At 42.9% G+C, this 16,598-nt stretch overlaps 3 protein-coding genes across 5 annotated transcripts in view; 1 reads left to right on the forward strand and 2 right to left on the reverse strand.

Annotated features, from left to right (window-relative positions):
* LOC117969690 (uncharacterized) overlaps positions 1 to 980 on the reverse strand; it is a 10,609-nt gene extending 9,629 nt beyond the window's left edge. For 2 of the 3 annotated variants that reach the window (XM_059021767.1, XM_059021764.1), the window contains exon 1: positions 275 to 980. In XM_059021767.1, the coding sequence (XP_058877750.1) occupies positions 275 to 306 (32 nt within the window). In that variant the 5' untranslated portion in view covers positions 307 to 980. Of the gene's footprint in view, positions 1 to 254 lie in introns of all 3 variants that reach the window. The other variant, XM_059021766.1, reaches the window with a different exon arrangement.
* A 1,403-nt stretch (positions 981 to 2,383) lies between these two features.
* On the forward strand, positions 2,384 to 4,696 carry LOC117410200 (uncharacterized). Its single transcript, XM_059021768.1, has 3 exons — positions 2,384 to 2,470; positions 3,255 to 3,393; positions 3,692 to 4,696. The coding sequence occupies exons 1-3, from the start codon at positions 2,444 to 2,446 to the stop codon at positions 3,823 to 3,825; spliced, it is 300 nt and encodes a 99-aa protein (XP_058877751.1). The 5' UTR covers positions 2,384 to 2,443; the 3' UTR covers positions 3,826 to 4,696.
* A 310-nt stretch (positions 4,697 to 5,006) lies between these two features.
* Positions 5,007 to 13,084, reverse strand: LOC117969689 (uncharacterized). The gene is made up of 7 exons (XM_059021769.1): positions 12,992 to 13,084; positions 11,351 to 11,422; positions 10,131 to 10,278; positions 9,276 to 9,349; positions 6,922 to 7,114; positions 6,113 to 6,142; positions 5,007 to 5,267 (listed from the first exon to the last, which is right to left on the reverse strand). Exons 1-7 carry the CDS (start codon positions 13,007 to 13,009, stop codon positions 5,179 to 5,181), a joined length of 624 nt encoding a protein of 207 aa, XP_058877752.1. The 5' UTR covers positions 13,010 to 13,084; the 3' UTR covers positions 5,007 to 5,178.
* Between the last annotated feature and the right edge of the window lie 3,514 nt (positions 13,085 to 16,598).

Genomic DNA, 16,598 nt, shown 5'->3' on the forward strand with positions numbered 1-16,598 from the left:
TTTTACTCTGGTAAACTTTTATCTCAGACCAGTGCGATAATCATACCAACTCAGAAACGACGGATCGCGTGTTTCTAAGTGTAGCCTATACAGTGTGCATCAGGGCTCTCAAATGTCATGATAAAAATAGCCGAGCCTCCCTCCGGGAGAGTCATGCAGGGCCGATTTGCATCCACGACAGCGTTCGGTTAGTTTGCGTGCAGTTTGCATTGCTTCACAGCGATTCAACCTGCCATTATTGTTAGTAGCGGTACCGGCAGTATTCGCGTCTCACCGTTCTTGGGGTCGGCGTACAGCGCGTGACATTCCGATAGAATTCTCTCGTTGACGTTCTCTTCGATTTTGCCGGCTGCGTTCGCCGCCTGTCTGTGTCTTAAACGACCCGACATTTCTATCTTCGAAAAAAAAAAAAACACACCAGCCCGCGACAGCTGCATTTCATAATCCCACAGCACGATATCAAATAACCTTACAAGAGAAACGAGAAGGCAAACGGGGCGAGGACCCGTTTTAATTAAATAGGGAAGCATTGAAAAACACAGAGAGGTCTGGTAAAGCATAGGGAAGCATTGTAAAGCACAGAGAGGTGTGGTAAAGCATAGGGAAGCATTGTAAAGCACAGAGAGGTCTGGTAAAGCATAGGGAAGCATTGTAAAGCACAGAGAGGTCTGGTAAAGCATAGGGAAGCATTGTAAAGCACAGAGAGGTCTGGTAAAGCATAGGGAAGCATTGTAAAGCACAGAGAGGTGTGGTAAAGCATAGGGAAGCATTGTAAAACACAGAGAGGTCTGGTAAAGCATAGGGAAGCATTGTAAAGCACAGAGAGGTCTGGTAAAGCATAGGGAAGCATTGTAAAGCACAGAGAGGTCTGGTAAAGCATAGGGAAGCATTGTAAAGCACAGAGAGGTCTGGTAAAGCATAGGGAAGCATTGTAAAGCACAGAGAGGTGTGGTAAAGCATAGGGAACCATTGTAAAGCACAGAGAGGCATGGTAAAGTATAGGGGAGCATTGTAAAGCACAGAGAGGTCTGGTAAAGCATATTTTAAAAAATGGTACACTAATCCTTATAAAGTTTCCCACTGTAAAAACCACATCTAACATTACAAAACATTACAAAGCAGCCTGTATCCTCAAATACGTTAAAAGCAGTGTGATCCAGTCCTGGTTTCACTAGGAGTTTAATAATAAGACACACCTGAGCTTGTTAGCTAGACACACTGGGGCTGATCAAGCTGGTAGTAAAACCTGGACTGGATCACACTGCTGTGCAATAGGAGTCCGATTACCAGCCCTGTAAAGCGTACTAAAAACACTGGAAATGACGGTAAGCAATGATAAATTTTATAAACATGAGGAAAACTCGAGGAAAAACTGTAAACACACCCGTGCAAAACTGCTTTGGTAAACTTTTACAAAGGGGGAGTGTGTAAAATGGCTAATGCTTGTATGTTCTGGGGCTCAAACCCTTGCTGTTTCATCTGCAATAGAAATGTGGGGGACTGATTCAGGGAACCCCAGAGAAATCCACACAGGGGCTTTTTCATAGTTTGTTTTGAAGATGTTCTGTACAGCTGCGATCGATTAGAGCTTCCGTATGACTTGTCGGCGTTTGAGTAATCTGGAAAGTGAAAGCGGTTTTGTTTCAACAGTTTCCAAGAAACGGAGTCTTTATAATAACATAGGTGTGGCACCAGAGCGTTCATGAAAGGGGTCGCGGGATCTGAGGGGGGGGGGGAGCGTTTTGATTTCGAAAACACACATCTGACAAATTAAAACTGTACAAATAAATACCCAGATTACAAAATCCAGCCTTGGCATTAAAATTATACGTGTTAATTAAACAAGACAATAAATAAATAAATAAATACATAATTAGATAGATAGATAGATAGATAGATAGATAGATAGATAGATAGATAGATAGATAGATAGACAGATAGATAGATAGATAGATAGATAGATAGATAAAACAGTACTCTGTTTACACCGTGCTGGGTCACAGCGCCGACCAGCCTTCTTTATCACTTATTTATAAAACAATAAAATAAAATAAACCTACAGAAAGTAAACAAAAATGTGCCTCAAACACTCACACACACACAAAGTAAACGTTGGGGAATGTTGGGTACTTTTGCGTTTCCATAGCTACGGATATTTGACGGCCCGAAGCAACAGATAAAAATTAAGAGGGTAAATCCCTTCACTTTGAAACAGAGCGAATGACGAGTGGGAGGGGCTGGACCGCGGGGGGGGGGGGGGGGGGGGGGATGGGAGGGGCTAGGGAGAAGAGAAGGGAGAGAGAAAGTGAGAGTGGGAGGGGCGGGTGAGAGAAGGGGCGGGGTTTCGAACGTTAAAGAGGTCTATACTAACTCTAGCCGCTGCTCCACTTCATCTCCCTTCTCTTCACTGCCGCTGTACCAGCAGGATTGGAAGCGATCTGAGATGACTTCTACAGACACAAGTGTGGTGGTAAGTACCTTTTCAGTTTCTACAAAGATATTTTCTATATAGTGTGTCTGTGTTCTGCACCATTCTCTATGGCTGTTTCCAGGGATGGTAATAAGACTCCTATCTCACAGCAGTGTCACCCAGTCCAGGTTTTACTACCAGTTTGATCAGCCCCAGTGTGTCTAGCTAACAAGCTCAGGTGTGTCTTATAATTAAACTCCTAGTGAAACCAGGAACGGATCACACTGCTGTGCAGCGGGAGTCTGATTCCCATCCCTGCACTGTAACTGCAGTTTAATATCACTTGACTAGACTGGACTGGAATTACATTGTAACTGCAGTTTAATATCACTAGACTGGACTGGAATTACATTGTAACTGCAGTTTAATATCACTAGACTAGACTGGACTGGAATTACATTGTAACTGCAGTTTAATATCACTAGACTAGACTGGACTGGAATTACATTGTAACTGCAGTTTAATATCACTAGACTAGACTGGACTGGAATTACATTGTAACTGCAGTTTAATATCACTAGACTAGACTGGACTGGAATTACATTGTAACTGCAGTTTAATATCACTAGACTAGACTGGACTGGAATTACATTGTAACTGCAGTTTAATATCACTAGACTGGACTGGAATTACATTGTAACTGCAGTTTAATATCACTAGACTGGACTGGAATTATATTGTAACTGCAGATAACCGACAAATAATTCCATAAATCAGTATTTCTTTGTTTTTACTCTTCTAAAGAGTTCTAGAAGATCAATCCTTGTTTTATTTTGTGTTCCAGATTCACGTGACCATCCGGACGTTTGATGGTAAAAGTCGACCGATGGACATCGACACAGCAGACACTGTGTTCAACGTGACCAAAATAATGAGCAAGCAGATTGAGAGAAAACCTGAGGACTTGATGATGGTCTTTGATGGTAAAACAGCTCCCCTGTTACACCAGCGTACAGTGTGATCCAGTCCTGGTTTTGCTATGAGCTTAATAATAAGACACACCTGAGCTTGTTACCTAGACACACTGGGGGCTGATCAAGCTCATAGTAACTCCTCTCCTCCCTTTGATTCTTACTCGATAGATTAAACTCTCTCAATCCTCACAGCTCATTCCTTTGAACTCTGGGATCAGTCTAGTTTGACCTGTATTTCCTTAGCTGTGACTATTTTAACGTACAATGATATATATATTGAGTGTGTGTTCGTGTGTTTTGATCGAAGGTTGCATCCTGGAGGATGAGAAGAGGATCCAGGACTGTGGGATCCGAAGAGGGAGTCAAGTCAACCTGATCCAACGCTACAAAAACCACAAGACATCCCTCCTGAAACGGCAGAACTCCTATTTAATGCGATAGTGCAGCGGACGTGGAAATGCAAATAAGGTTGTTTTTTTTTTTTTTTTTATGACAGACGAGAATTATATCAGCTTCCAAAACGATGATGAACTCGTATGAAGAAAAAAAAAACTCTATATACAAAACGCTTTCCTGTTTTCATGAACTGAATGTTCTGTCACGATATATTTTAGGATGAGGAAGGTAATTAGTCTTTTTTTGTTTTTTATTTACACCACAAAAGGCGAAACGACCCAGAAAAAAGCGCTTTTTATTTAAAGACAGCAGAGTCGTCGCTCCTGTTCATCAGATTAGTCGCTCGGCCGCTGGTATAAACACGAGGAGGCAAAGGTGGGCATTGTAAAACACAGAGAAGCATTGTAAAGCACAGAGAGGTCTGGTAAAGCATAGGGAAGCATTGTAAAGCACAGAGAGGTCTGGTAAAGCATATGGAAGCATTGTAAAGCACAGAGAGGTCTGGTAAAGCATAGGGAAGCATTGTAAAGCACAGAGAGGTCTGGTAAAGCATAGGGAAGCATTGTAAAGCACAGAGAGGTCTGGTAAAGCATAGGGAAGCATTGTAAAGCACAGAGAGGTCTGGTAAAGCATATGGAAGCATTGTAAAGCACAGAGAGGTGTGGTAAAGCATAGAGAAGCATTGTAAAGCACAGAGAGGTCTGGTAAAGCATAGGGAAGCATTGTAAAGCACAGAGAGCTGTGCAAAACTGCATAATTATCCAGCTGTGTGCAATGTTCATATCAATGGTAAAATCTAATGGTTTTTAAAACCAAATTAGCTGCTTAATGTCCTGTGATAGCGTGTGTGTGTTTGTGTGTGTCCATGTGTACATCCCTTATCAAATGTATTTTTAAAATACAAATCTAAATAAAATAAAGGATATTGCATACAAGTTTTTTGTTTGCGTGTTTGTTTTAATAATAACGGTAATAACAGTAGTTTCCTGTGTAGTGGTCTTTGAAGAGAGGTAATTGGATTGGGGTACAGTAGATGATCTTAATACTGAATGCAAGGGAGCGATCTGAACCCAGCAAGCACAAAATCTACAAGCAGAGGAGAGTGTGAAGCAAATACGAGAGCTGCTGTAAATCCAGAGCAGCACATGAGGTCTGCAAACAAAAATACTATCCCTCTTCCATAAGGGTCCGAATGCAGAACGAAACAGAGGGACAGACAAACTATCTTATTTATATATTAAGAGATATATATCCATTTATTAGCAGACATCTTTATCCAGTTATTAGAAGGTATCACATTACAGATACTAGCAGTTACAGAACACAGTGAAATCAGTTTATATATAAGATCGCGGGTGTTATTCAAATCCTCTCTGTGTTTTTAATTCACTTTGTCTCCTAGTCTGTTTTCCTAACGAGACGGATCACACTTCCTTGATTGATGTCGTATTCCTCAATCTTCTTGTGTTCCTCCAAGACGATAACGTCTAAAAAGACATGTTATTATTATTATTATTATTATTATTATTATTATTATTATTATTATTATTGTGTTCCTCCAAGACGATAAACTCTTAAAAAAAACAAAAACGCATCAGCAGACATGTTAGATTTCAAATAAGGGAGGGGGAGGCAAAAAAAATAGACAACTACCATATGTAGCACACACTTTGGTCTAACCAGACGGCTTAGCGGATTCCTTTATTACACTCCATATCATTAACCCATTAAGTGCCTGTGTCCTCATTTGAGGGAGGGGCTGCTGTGCAATTTTTTTTTTTTTTTTGGATCGTTTTAAATTTTCTCTTGAACTGCATCTATGGTTTTGTTAACCGCACAAGCTTAGCCTCAACAGAACTGTTATTCATTCTGCAAATATAATACATCCCTTCACATGCTATCATGCTGCCTAGATATGAAATAAGAAACGGAAGTCTAAAGATGATCCTTTCTTCCCCCCCTTCCCCTCCCACCCCCCCCCCACCCCCCCACCCCCCGCAGTGATGAGAAAGCGACTCTGCTTTCTTTTGTGTTGAGAGCTTCAGAGCCGGTGTGAAATGTCACCACTGTGATTACAGGAACACCGAGTCTCACCGGAGCTGTCCTCAAACACAGGACGCTGGAAATATCTATATGTCCTAACGGAAGTAGAAATATTTTTTGCAGGATATGTGTATTACAAAAGGATGGGGGTCAGAGTTAAGTGCATCGTGGCACTGCATAATAACATTGCAATGCTGTCTAGGCAGGCGTGTATTTACTCAGCATGTGTTATACAAACACACAGCAATAAGAGACTCAATACAAAGTGTTTCCCATCGATGTATATTACCTGAGTTCGGACAGGGGTCTCCGGAGGAACCTGTAAAAGAAAAAGGGGAGAAAGGAGATGTTACATATGTTATGATACGAGCTCCCCTGACTGTGTGACTCCCCCCCCTGCAAACCACGCGGCCGTGCCTTTACCAGGGGAGACCCTCGGGGACCCCTGCGCTCCCCTGACTGTGCGACTCCCCCCTGCACACCACGCGGCCGTGCCTTTACCAGGGGAGTCCCTCGGGGACCCCTGCGCTCCCCTGACTGTGTGACTTCCCCCCTGCACACCACGCGACCGTGCCTTTACCAGGGGAGACCCTCGGGGACCCCTGCACTCTCCTGACTGTGTGACTTCCCCCCTGCACACCACGCGGCCGTGCCTTTACCAGGGGAGACCCTCGGGGACCCCTGCGCTCCCCTGACTGTGTGACTTCCCCCCTGCACACCACGCGGCCGTGCCTTTACCAGGGGAGACCCTCGGGGACCCCTGCGCTCCCCTGACTGTGTGACTTCCCCCCTGCACACCACGCGGCCGTGCCTTTACCAGGGGAGTCCCTCGGGGACCCCTGCGCTCCCCTGACTGTGTGACTTCCCCCCTGCACACCACGCGACCGTGCCTTTACCAGGGGAGACCCTCGGGGACCCCTGCACTCTCCTGACTGTGTGACTTCCCCCCTGCACACCACGCGGCCGTGCCTTTACCAGGGGAGACCCTCGGGGACCCCTGCGCCCCCCTGACTGTGTGACTCTCCCTGTGGAATCCCCAGAATTCAATTAACATTAGAGGCTAATGACAGTTTAACTCCGCTTCAGAAACAGGCTCACAGTTTGTGGTTTGCGACACTTCGAATAGAAGCAGCATCTTCTTCTCGTCTTTGCCCGTCTCTTTGCAGATCTCTTGCTTGACTTGCGAGACGCAGTGTCTTGGGTTCACATCCATTTCACGATCTCTCCCGTCGAATCGGATTTTGACTCTGAACAACGGAAATTCTGTCTGTTTGTTTATGAATGAGGAAGACTGGGATAGAGGGGGAAAAAACACATTGAAGTCAAACAGAGAATCCTGGAGAAACACTTTCCATTAAGAGTCTCGAACGACTGTGTGTTTGCATTGCAGTTACTGAGTAAATACATGCGTGCTCACACATCATTACAATGTTATTAGAACATAAGAACATAAGAAAGTTTATAAACGAGAGGAGGCCATTCAGCCCGTCTTGCTCGTTTGGTTGTTAGTAGCTTATTGATCCCAGAATCTCATCAAGCAGCTTCTTGAAGGATCCCAGGGTGTCAGCTTCAACAACATTACTGGGGAGTTGGTTCCAGACCCTCACAATTCTCTGTGTAAAAAAGTGCCTCCTATTTTCTGTTCTGAATGCCCCTTTATCTAATCTCCATTTATGACCCCTGGTCCTTGTTTCTTTTTTCAGGTCCCCTGGGTTGACATTGTCTATACCTTTTAGGATTTTGAATGCTTGAATCAGATCGTCGCGTTTGTTCAAGACTGAATAGATTCAATTCTTTTAGCCTGTCTGCATACGACATGCCTGAACTGAACACAATATTCTAGGTGAGGTCTTACTAATGCATTGTAGAGTTTTAACATTACTTCCCTTGATTTTATTATGCAGAGTTAGGATGCATTTAATGAGGAAATCCTTTCAAACTTCAGGCTTTTCAACTTAAAGGGACACCATTATCCAAGGCGACTTACTTGCGTGTTACATGTTCCCATGTGTTGCTACAACTGTTTGTGTAAGGTGCGTGTATTGTTTTAATTTTGGGGGGGGGTTTACATTTTGCACACTTTTTTTACATTTTTAAATTGCATTCCCTGCCCCAAGATGGCTTCCCATGTACCCGCATGGACCTCTCAGAACTCCATTTCCCATCATCCTCCTGCTCCCTGGTAAATCCATATGTGAGCAGGAGGATGATGGGAAATGTAGTTCTGAGAAGTCCATGCGGGTACATGGGAAGCCATCTTGAGGCAGGGAATGCAATTTAAATGTTTAAAAAGTGGTCAAAATGTAAAAAAATAATAATTAAAACAATACACACACCTTACATCAATAGTTGTAGCAACTATCCGCCTGCACTAGAAGACTAGCTCTACCTCCGCTACGCTCCCCTGCCTCCAGAGCCCGCTCCTTCTCCACCCTTGCTCCGCAGTGGTGGAATGACCTTCCTACAGATGTCAGGACTGCCCAGTCCCTGACCACATTCCGGCGCCTCCTTAAGACTCACCTCTTCAAAGAGCACCTGTAGAACTCCTCTGTTTGTATCCTGGGACACTATCACCCTTCATGTAAATGTGCTTTATTTTGCTCTTATCTGCCCCCTATTTTACTGCATTTAATCCTGTACTTCAGAATACTGTAATCTGCCAAGTGTTTAACCTGTAGTACTTTGTATTTAATCACATCCTGATGTAACTATCACTATTTAATCATATCCTGATGTAACTATCACTATTATCTGCTGTATTATTGAATTGTGGTTTGTCACACTTGAACAAAAGTTATTGTATTTCTTGCTCTTATTGTATTACTTGTACTGTAACACTTGAAATGTATTTGCTTACGATTGTAAGTCGCCCTGGATAAGGGCGTCTGCTAAGAAATAAATAATAATAATAATAATGAAAAATAAAATAAAAAGGTCCTTATGAACCCTTTAATACTACTAAATAATAATAATAATAATAATAATAATAATAATAATAATAATAATAATAATAATAATAATAATAATATGTATGCTGCTTATTAAGCTGGAACTACACCTCTTTTTAATATTGTTTTTACCTGTCTGAGGCACCTTTCACAGCAGGACTACATTTACCAGAATGCACCGCGGCGCCTACAAAAGGTACCACGAAATGTCCCTGTCAGGACAACTCAGGAAGTCGGCACCTCCGGTCACTTTTTTTATTTTCTTAAAATAACAAAAAAACGCTTATTCGCTGCCAAACATGAGCTACTTTAGATGTGTAATGGCTGTGGTATAGGATACTGACCTCAGGTTTGGGGTTTTGGTGTTATTAATTGTTTAATGAACATTAATTAACCAATCAGAGCGCAGTGTCCCGACATGAACACGTGGTAGCACCTTTGTAAAGGACAGCTTGAAAAGCCGGAGCTGTCCACGTGCGCAAGGAGTCAGAAAGGTTTCCTTACCCGGATGAGCGAGAGACGTTTCTCTCTCGTAATCCCACAATCCTTCATTTTCTTCTCGTCCTCAAGGTATGAACCTACAGAAAACACACACGCACACACACTGCATGGAAAGGAGCTGTGGAACATGTTATCAAAACTTCCATTTATAATCAGTTTGAAGACGATGGCAAACACTGCTTCTATATTGTATCGTATTTACATGTTATTTGATACCACGGCATCACAAGTCTAGAAGCACCTTCGCTGTTTGCTTTCACAAACGCTTTCCCTTGACAAAGTCCGTCCCCCCAGGAGTGTGTGTGTGTGTGTGTCAGTGTGTCTTAGTGTGTGTGTGTCCATGTATCTCTTTGTGTGTGTGTGTGTATCTGCGTGTGTGTGTCAGTTTGTGTGTGTGTCAGTGTGTCTGTATCTCTTTGTGTGTGTGTATCGGCGTGTGTGTGTCTGTGTGTGTGTGTGTCTGTGTGTGTCAGTGTGTCTGTGTGTGTCAGTGCGTCTGTGTCTGTGTATCTCTTTGTGCGTGTCTGTATCTGCGTGTGTGTCTATCTGTGTGTGTGTGTGTCTCTATGTGACTGAGAGAGTGTGTGTCTGTGTGTGTGTGCATGTCTGTGCGTGTCAGTGTGCGTGCGTTCGTGCGTGCGTGACTGTGTCTGTGTGTGTCAGTGCGTCTGTGTCTGTGTATCTCTTTGTGCGTGTCTGTATCTGCGTGTGTGTGTCTATCTGTGTGTGTCTCTATGTGAGTGAGAGAGTGTGTGTGTGCGTGTGTGTGCATGTCTGTGCGTGTCAGTGTGCGTGCGTTCGTGCGTGCGTACGTGTGTGTGTCTGTGTGTGCGTGCGTGCGTGCGTGTTTTATTTTACCGTCGCACACCAGCTGCAGCTTGTCCGGATTCTGGTTGATTTCTCTGCCGATGTCTTCTTTAACGCGGCGCACGGAGTCATCCGGACTCACCTCTATGCTGTGGCTCTTCCCACTGAACAGCCGGACCCGCATGGGAGAGGTAACACCCTATGGACAAAACCAACAAAACGGAGGGGGGTTTGAAGGAAACTGTCAACGACGCCTAGAAGTTTAAATATCTCAATTTTATTTACAGTGTTAGGTAAGTGAATAAATATATTTTTTTGTACGAACTCCACGTGTAAGAGTCATTAATCGGAAGCTTATTAAACATCAAATAACACGTTCCTAGCATAAACTACATTGTAATGGTGTTGCTATACACTATTTTAGTTATCCCGTCCCAAAAATAAACCACTCATCTCTGCTCTTAACTAATAGCCTGCATTTTATATAGCAAACACCTTTATTTAGCAGACGCCTTTATCCAAGGCGACTTACAGAGACTAGGGGGTGTGAACTATGCATCAGCTGCAGAGTCACTTACAACTACGTCTCACCCGAAAGACGGAGCACAAGGAGGTGAAGTGACTTGCTCAGGGTCACACAGTGAGTCAGTGGCTGAGGTGGGATTTGAACCGGGGACCTTCTGGTTACAAGCCCTTTTCTTTAACCACTGATAAATATATTTGTACTTTAAGCAATATAACGGATCATTCTCTAATTGTGTTTACCACCAGATGAAGAAAGTACTTTATTTATTTTACACGATACACTTTCTGACAAACTGCTGCACCGCGTTGTTTTGCGCAAATTATAGATCTTAATATCAGAATAATTCATACTGTGGTAAATATTGTGCAACTTTAGGGTTCTTTAAAGGTCTTTAAAAAATAAATTAAAATTCCATGCCTTTTATTCAGCTTTTTTGGTGTAGTAAAATATGAAATGCGAAAGTTCAAATCATCGTGTGAACGGAATGTTTGACAGCGCCTGGATACACAATTATTATTATAATTATGATTATGATTATGATTATGATTATTATTATTATTATTATTATTATTATTTATTTATTTCTTAGCAGACGCCCTTATCCAGGACGACTTACAATTGATACAAGATATCACATTATCTTGTAACAATTGGGCTACGAGAAAAATTCCCCATCCTCCCCGCCCTCTCGGTGGGCCAGCACCGAGGCTCGCCGTGCTGCAGTCTGGTATAATTAGTACCCTACCTGGTGCCGACTCTCTGCCCTGTCCTCCTTTGCTGGGGATCCTGTTTCACTGAAGCATTCATCCTCTATGTTCTGTAACAAGGGAACATTATTCAGCAGCTTTCATTGGACTCTATGAAGCTGAGGGAGTTCATTCTATATTTATTATTATTATTATTATTTATTTCTTAGCAGACGCCCTTATCCAGGGCGACTTACAATTGTTACAAGATATCACATTATACATTATTTCACATTATACAGATATCGCATTATTTTTACATACAATTACCCATTTATACAGTTGGGTTTTTACTGGAGCAATCTAGGTAAAGTACCTTGCTCAAGGGTACAACAGCAGTGTCCCCCACTGGGGATTGAACCCACAACCCTCCGGTCAAGAGTCCAGAGCCCTAACCACTACTCCACACTGCTGCCCTATATAGAGGGGGTGGAATTCAATATGTTAACAAGGGAACATTATTCAACAGCTTTCATTGGACTCTATGAAGCTGAGAGAGTTCATTCTATATAGAGGGGGTGGAATTCAATATGTTAACAAGGGAACATTATTCAGCAGCTTTCATTGGACTCTATGAAGCTGAGGGAGTTCATTCTATATAGAGGGGGTGGAATTCAATATGTTAACAAGGGAACATTATTCAGCAGCTTTCATTGGACTCTATGAAGCTGAGGGAGTTCATTCTATATAGAGGGGGTGGAATTCAATATGTTAACAAGGGAACATTATTCAGCAGCTTTCACTGGACAGAGAGAGACAGACAGACAGTCAGACACAGATTGAGACACAGATGCATAGTTAGACACACACACACACAGATACACAGACAGAGAGACGCACACAGGCAGACAATTGCAGATGTTGTGTCTGTCTGTTTGTTTTTTTCAAACACGATCTAACAAAACTATCATTCTTAACTGCATTGTCGCCGCTCCTGTTCACCGGATTAGTCGGCTCGCCTGTTGTTCAAAACCTGAATGTTTATCCCATAAGCAAAGCTGGGCAGACACCAGCGGTAAGACCGAGTGAAAGCTGCTGAATAATGTCAAGTTAACACCTTGGATTACATACCACCGCTTTGTAGTTTTCCATAGACTTAGAAAAATGTGACATTTCACAATCTATCATGAAATACTTGCGATACAGACTTTTTTTTGCAGTTTCTTTTGATTACATGAGGTTAAATAAATAAATTATGTTCATATAGTATTTTTATTATTTATTATTATTATTTTTAAATCCTGTCTCATTTCTGGCTGATGCAAACACTTTTGTCCATAGCTGCGCGTTGTTATCAAATCTATAAGAACAATTAAAATACTTTCACCTCTGACTATAAGCGAGTCAATGCAGTCTCTATTATTATTTATTTCTTAGCAGACGCCCTTATCCAGGGCGACTTACAATTGTTACAAGATATCACATTATTTTTACATACAATTCCCCATTTATACAGTTGGGTTTTTACTGGAGCAATCTAGGCAAAGTACCTTGCTCAAGGGTACAGCAGCAGTGTCCCCCACCTGGGATTGAACCCACAACCCTCCAATCAAGCGTCCAGAGCCCTAACCGCTACTCCACACTGCTGCCCCATTATTAGTAGCGCTCGTTTAATAATAATTATTTTTTTTAAATGGTACCAGGTTTGAAGTCTCCATGTCTGCCGGCTCGTTCGCGTTTCACTGGATCTCTCTCGCTCTCTGCATGAACACGACGATGACTGCGCGCACCTGTGCTCGCCACGGGGTCTATACAACAGGAGAGGCGAGATAACAGCGTTCAGAGATCAATCACATGTCCTTTGCTTCCCGTAAATCGACGGCAGATTAAGACAACAATAAAACCTGCTCCAGTAGAAATATGCATACAACGACTGGCACGTAGCGTTAACTGTATTATTGTATAGTATCTGAAAATCGGGGAACGGTAGTCTTACGTTTTCCGATAAATTATCGATTATTCTGTTTTGGTTTTGTGGGTTGTTTAATTTGAGATACAAGGCGACTGTAGCAGTGTGGAGTAGTGGTGGAGTAGTGGTATCACGGCTACTGTAGCAGTGTGGAGTAGTGGTTAGGGCTCTGGACTCTTGACCGGAGGGTCGTGGGTTCAATCCCAGGTGGGGGACGCTGCTGCTGTACCCTTGAGCAAGGTACTTTACCTAGATTGCTCCAGTAAAAACCCAACTGTATAAATGGGGAATTGTATGTAAAAAAAATACTGTGATATCTGTATAATGTGAAATAATGTATAATGTGATATCTTGTAACAATTCTAAGTCGCCCTGGATAAGAGCGTCTGCTAAGAAATAAATAATAATAATAATAATAACTGTAGTAATCCAGCGATGGGGGGGTTACCAAATAAATTACCCCGGGGGGTCAAAATTTTGGCTACAAACACAGACCTCGACCTCCCCCTGAATGAAAGAGGAGACAGTGCAGAGTTTGAAAGAAAGGAACAGACAACAGACAGATACACTTTCTGCTTTATATATTAAGATTAATTAATGCGCATTTAAACCACGTGGTGGTCATTCCCAATTTTCAAATTGCGACGATCGCGTGAAGAGGGTGTTCGCTTTTACATGCCAGTCTTTGTATTTCTGTTTTTTTGTTTTTTTTTAAGGTTAATATTGCGTTTACAGTAAACACGCCTCCTTTATTAGGAGATGCACTTAAAACAAGGTCTCACTGTGCACGGTTCACATACCTTCTGTTCTGGTGAAGTACCGGTACAACTATTAAACAAAAAGTGATCCTAATAAATCAAGTTACTTCGATTAGCTAAACTCCCATGTGCTATTCCGCGCATGTCCCTTCTACCTTAAAGCAGGGGCTCCCGACCCCAGTTCTGGGGGGACACCCTCCCCCCCTGTGTTTTCTGGCTTTCATTAGTGAATTTCTTCACTAAACCCTAAACTGAACTGATAATGAGCTTAACGAGACCTTTGTAATCGCTGTGAGCTGTAAAATGTTGCAGATTTCAGTCATGTATAACATATTTCTAGTTAAGTTGAAATCTTCAACTGTTTAAACAATTTTAAAAAATCGAATTAAGCGAATATATCAGTTCAGTTTTCTAGTTCAGTATCGAGAGCTCAGTAGAATGGAAACCAGCAGACACACACAGGGTGGGGGGGGGGGGGGGGGGGGGGTCCCAGGACCGAGGGGGCTTCCCCCAGGACCGGGTCTGGGGAGCCCTGCTACAGTATTGAGATTTATTCAAAGTGTTCTTTCACCTTTATACCTGCTGATTCCCGGTAAAGTTGATCGTTATCTTGTTTTATCACTAAAGAAGGTAAGAGTCTTATCTTTAAGCATGCTGTTTAAGCCTCAAATGGTACAGCCTTTATCAAACTGACACAAAGTACAGAGTGCGATAAAGCACAGTGAAAGCACGGGGAAGCATAGGTAAACATTGTAAAGCACAGAGAGGCGTGGTAAAGCATAGGGAAGCATTGTAAAGCAGAGAGAGGTCTGGTAAAGCATAGGGAAGCATTGTAAAGCACAGAGAGGTTTGGTAAAGCATAGGGAAGCATTGTAAAGCAGAGAGAGGTCTGGTAAAGCATAGGGAAGCATTGTAAAGCACAGAGAGGTCTGGTGAAGCATAGGGAAGCATTGTAAAGCACAGAGAGGTGTGGTAAAGCATAGGGAAGCATTGTAAAGCACAGAGAGGTGTGGTAAAGCATAGGGAAGCATTGTAAAGCATAGAGAGGTCTGGTAAAGCATAGGGAAGCATTGTAAAGCACAGAGAGGTGTGGTAAAGCATAGGGAAGCATTGTAAAGCACAGAGAGGTCTGGTAAAGCATAGGGAAGCATTGTAAAGCACGGAGAGGTCTGGTAAAGCATAGGGAAGCATTGTAAAGCATAGAGAGGTCTGGTAAAGCATAGGGAAGCATTGTAAAGCACAGAGAGGTGTGGTAAAGCATAGGGAAGCATTGTAAAGCACAGAGAGGTCTGGTAAAGCATAGGGAAGCATTGTAAAGCACAGAGAGGTGTGGTAAAGCATAGGGAAGCATTGTAAAGCACAGAGAGGTCTGGTAAAGCACAGGGAAGCATTGTAAAGCACAGCGAGGTGTGTTAAAGAGATGATAATCAGACTCCCGCTGCACAGCAATGTGATCCAGTCCTGGTTTCACTGTGAGTTTAATAATAAGACACACCTGAGCTTGTTCCCTAGACACACTGGGGGCTGATCAAGCTGGTAGTAAAACCTGGACTGGGTGACGCTGCTGTGCAATAGGAGTCTGATTACCAGCTCTGTAAAGCGTACTAAAAAACACAGGAAATGACGGTAAGCAATGATAAATAGTATAAACATGAGCGAAACTCGAGGGAAAACTGTAAACACACCGTGCAAAACGACTGTGGTAAACTTTTACAAGGGGGAGTGTGTAAACGGGGTGTCTGGGTTGCAATTTTTTTTTTTTTTAGTGATGAATGCAAATATTAATTCGAGAATGCACTTTGATTTCAAACAAACATCTGACAAAGTAAACATGTTAAAAATAAATACCCAGATTAAAAAATACATCCTGGGCGTTAATATTATACGTGTTAATTAAACAAGACAATACCTACACAGATGAATAAAAACAGTACACTGTTTACACCGTGCTGGTCACGGCGCCGACCCGTCTTCTTTATCAGCTATTTCTGAAAAAAAAAGACGAAAAAAAGCTAAAAGCTGGGGAATTTTGGGTACTTTTGTGTTTCCATAGCTACGGAGATTTGACGGCCCAAAGCAACAGAAAAATAATAACAGGAGAAATCCCTTCACTTGATTCCACGCCCTTCGTTGCTTCTAATGCTTGCATCTCTGCCTCGCTTCGCCCACGCTACTCCACTACTCCGCTCGCTCCACTGGCTCCCGATCACCGCTCGCATCCAGTTCAAGACTCTTGTACTAGCCTACAGATGCCTTGACCAGACTGCACCCAGCTACCTCCAGACCCTCATCTCTCCCTACACCCCCACTCGACCTCTCCGCTCCGCCTGCACTAGAAGACTGGCTCTACCTCCGCTACGCTCCCCTGCCTCCAGAGCCCGCTCCTTCTCCACCCTCGCCCCGCAGTGGTGGAATGACCTTCCTACAGATGTCAGGACTGCCCAGTCCCTGACCACATTCCGGCGCCTCCTTAAGACTCACCTCTTCAAACAGCACCTGTAGAACTCCTCTGTTTGTATCCTGGGACACTATCACCCTTCATGTAAATATGCTTTATTTTGCTCTTATCTGCCCCCTATT

The sequence above is a fragment of the Acipenser ruthenus genome, unplaced genomic scaffold, assembly GCF_902713425.1.
Source record: "Acipenser ruthenus unplaced genomic scaffold, fAciRut3.2 maternal haplotype, whole genome shotgun sequence".
Taxonomy (NCBI): domain Eukaryota; kingdom Metazoa; phylum Chordata; class Actinopteri; order Acipenseriformes; family Acipenseridae; genus Acipenser; species Acipenser ruthenus.

Bases quoted from the DNA above. Each gene is read 5' to 3' on its own strand.
- LOC117410200 (XM_059021768.1), top strand. From the start codon at position 2,444: ATGACTTCTACAGACACAAGTGTGGTG. The intron at 2,471-3,254 runs GTAAGTACCTTT...TTTGTGTTCCAG, and splicing joins CTACAGACACAAGTGTGGTG to ATTCACGTGACCATCCGGAC. The intron at 3,394-3,691 runs GTAAAACAGCTC...TTTTGATCGAAG, and splicing joins CTTGATGATGGTCTTTGATG to GTTGCATCCTGGAGGATGAG.
- LOC117969689 (XM_059021769.1), bottom strand. The intron at 10,279-11,350 runs GTAGGGTACTAA...TTTTGTCCATAG, and splicing joins GGGCAGAGAGTCGGCACCAG to GGTGTTACCTCTCCCATGCG. The intron at 9,350-10,130 runs GTAAAATAAAAC...TGTTTTCTGTAG, and splicing joins GCTGCAGCTGGTGTGCGACG to GTTCATACCTTGAGGACGAG.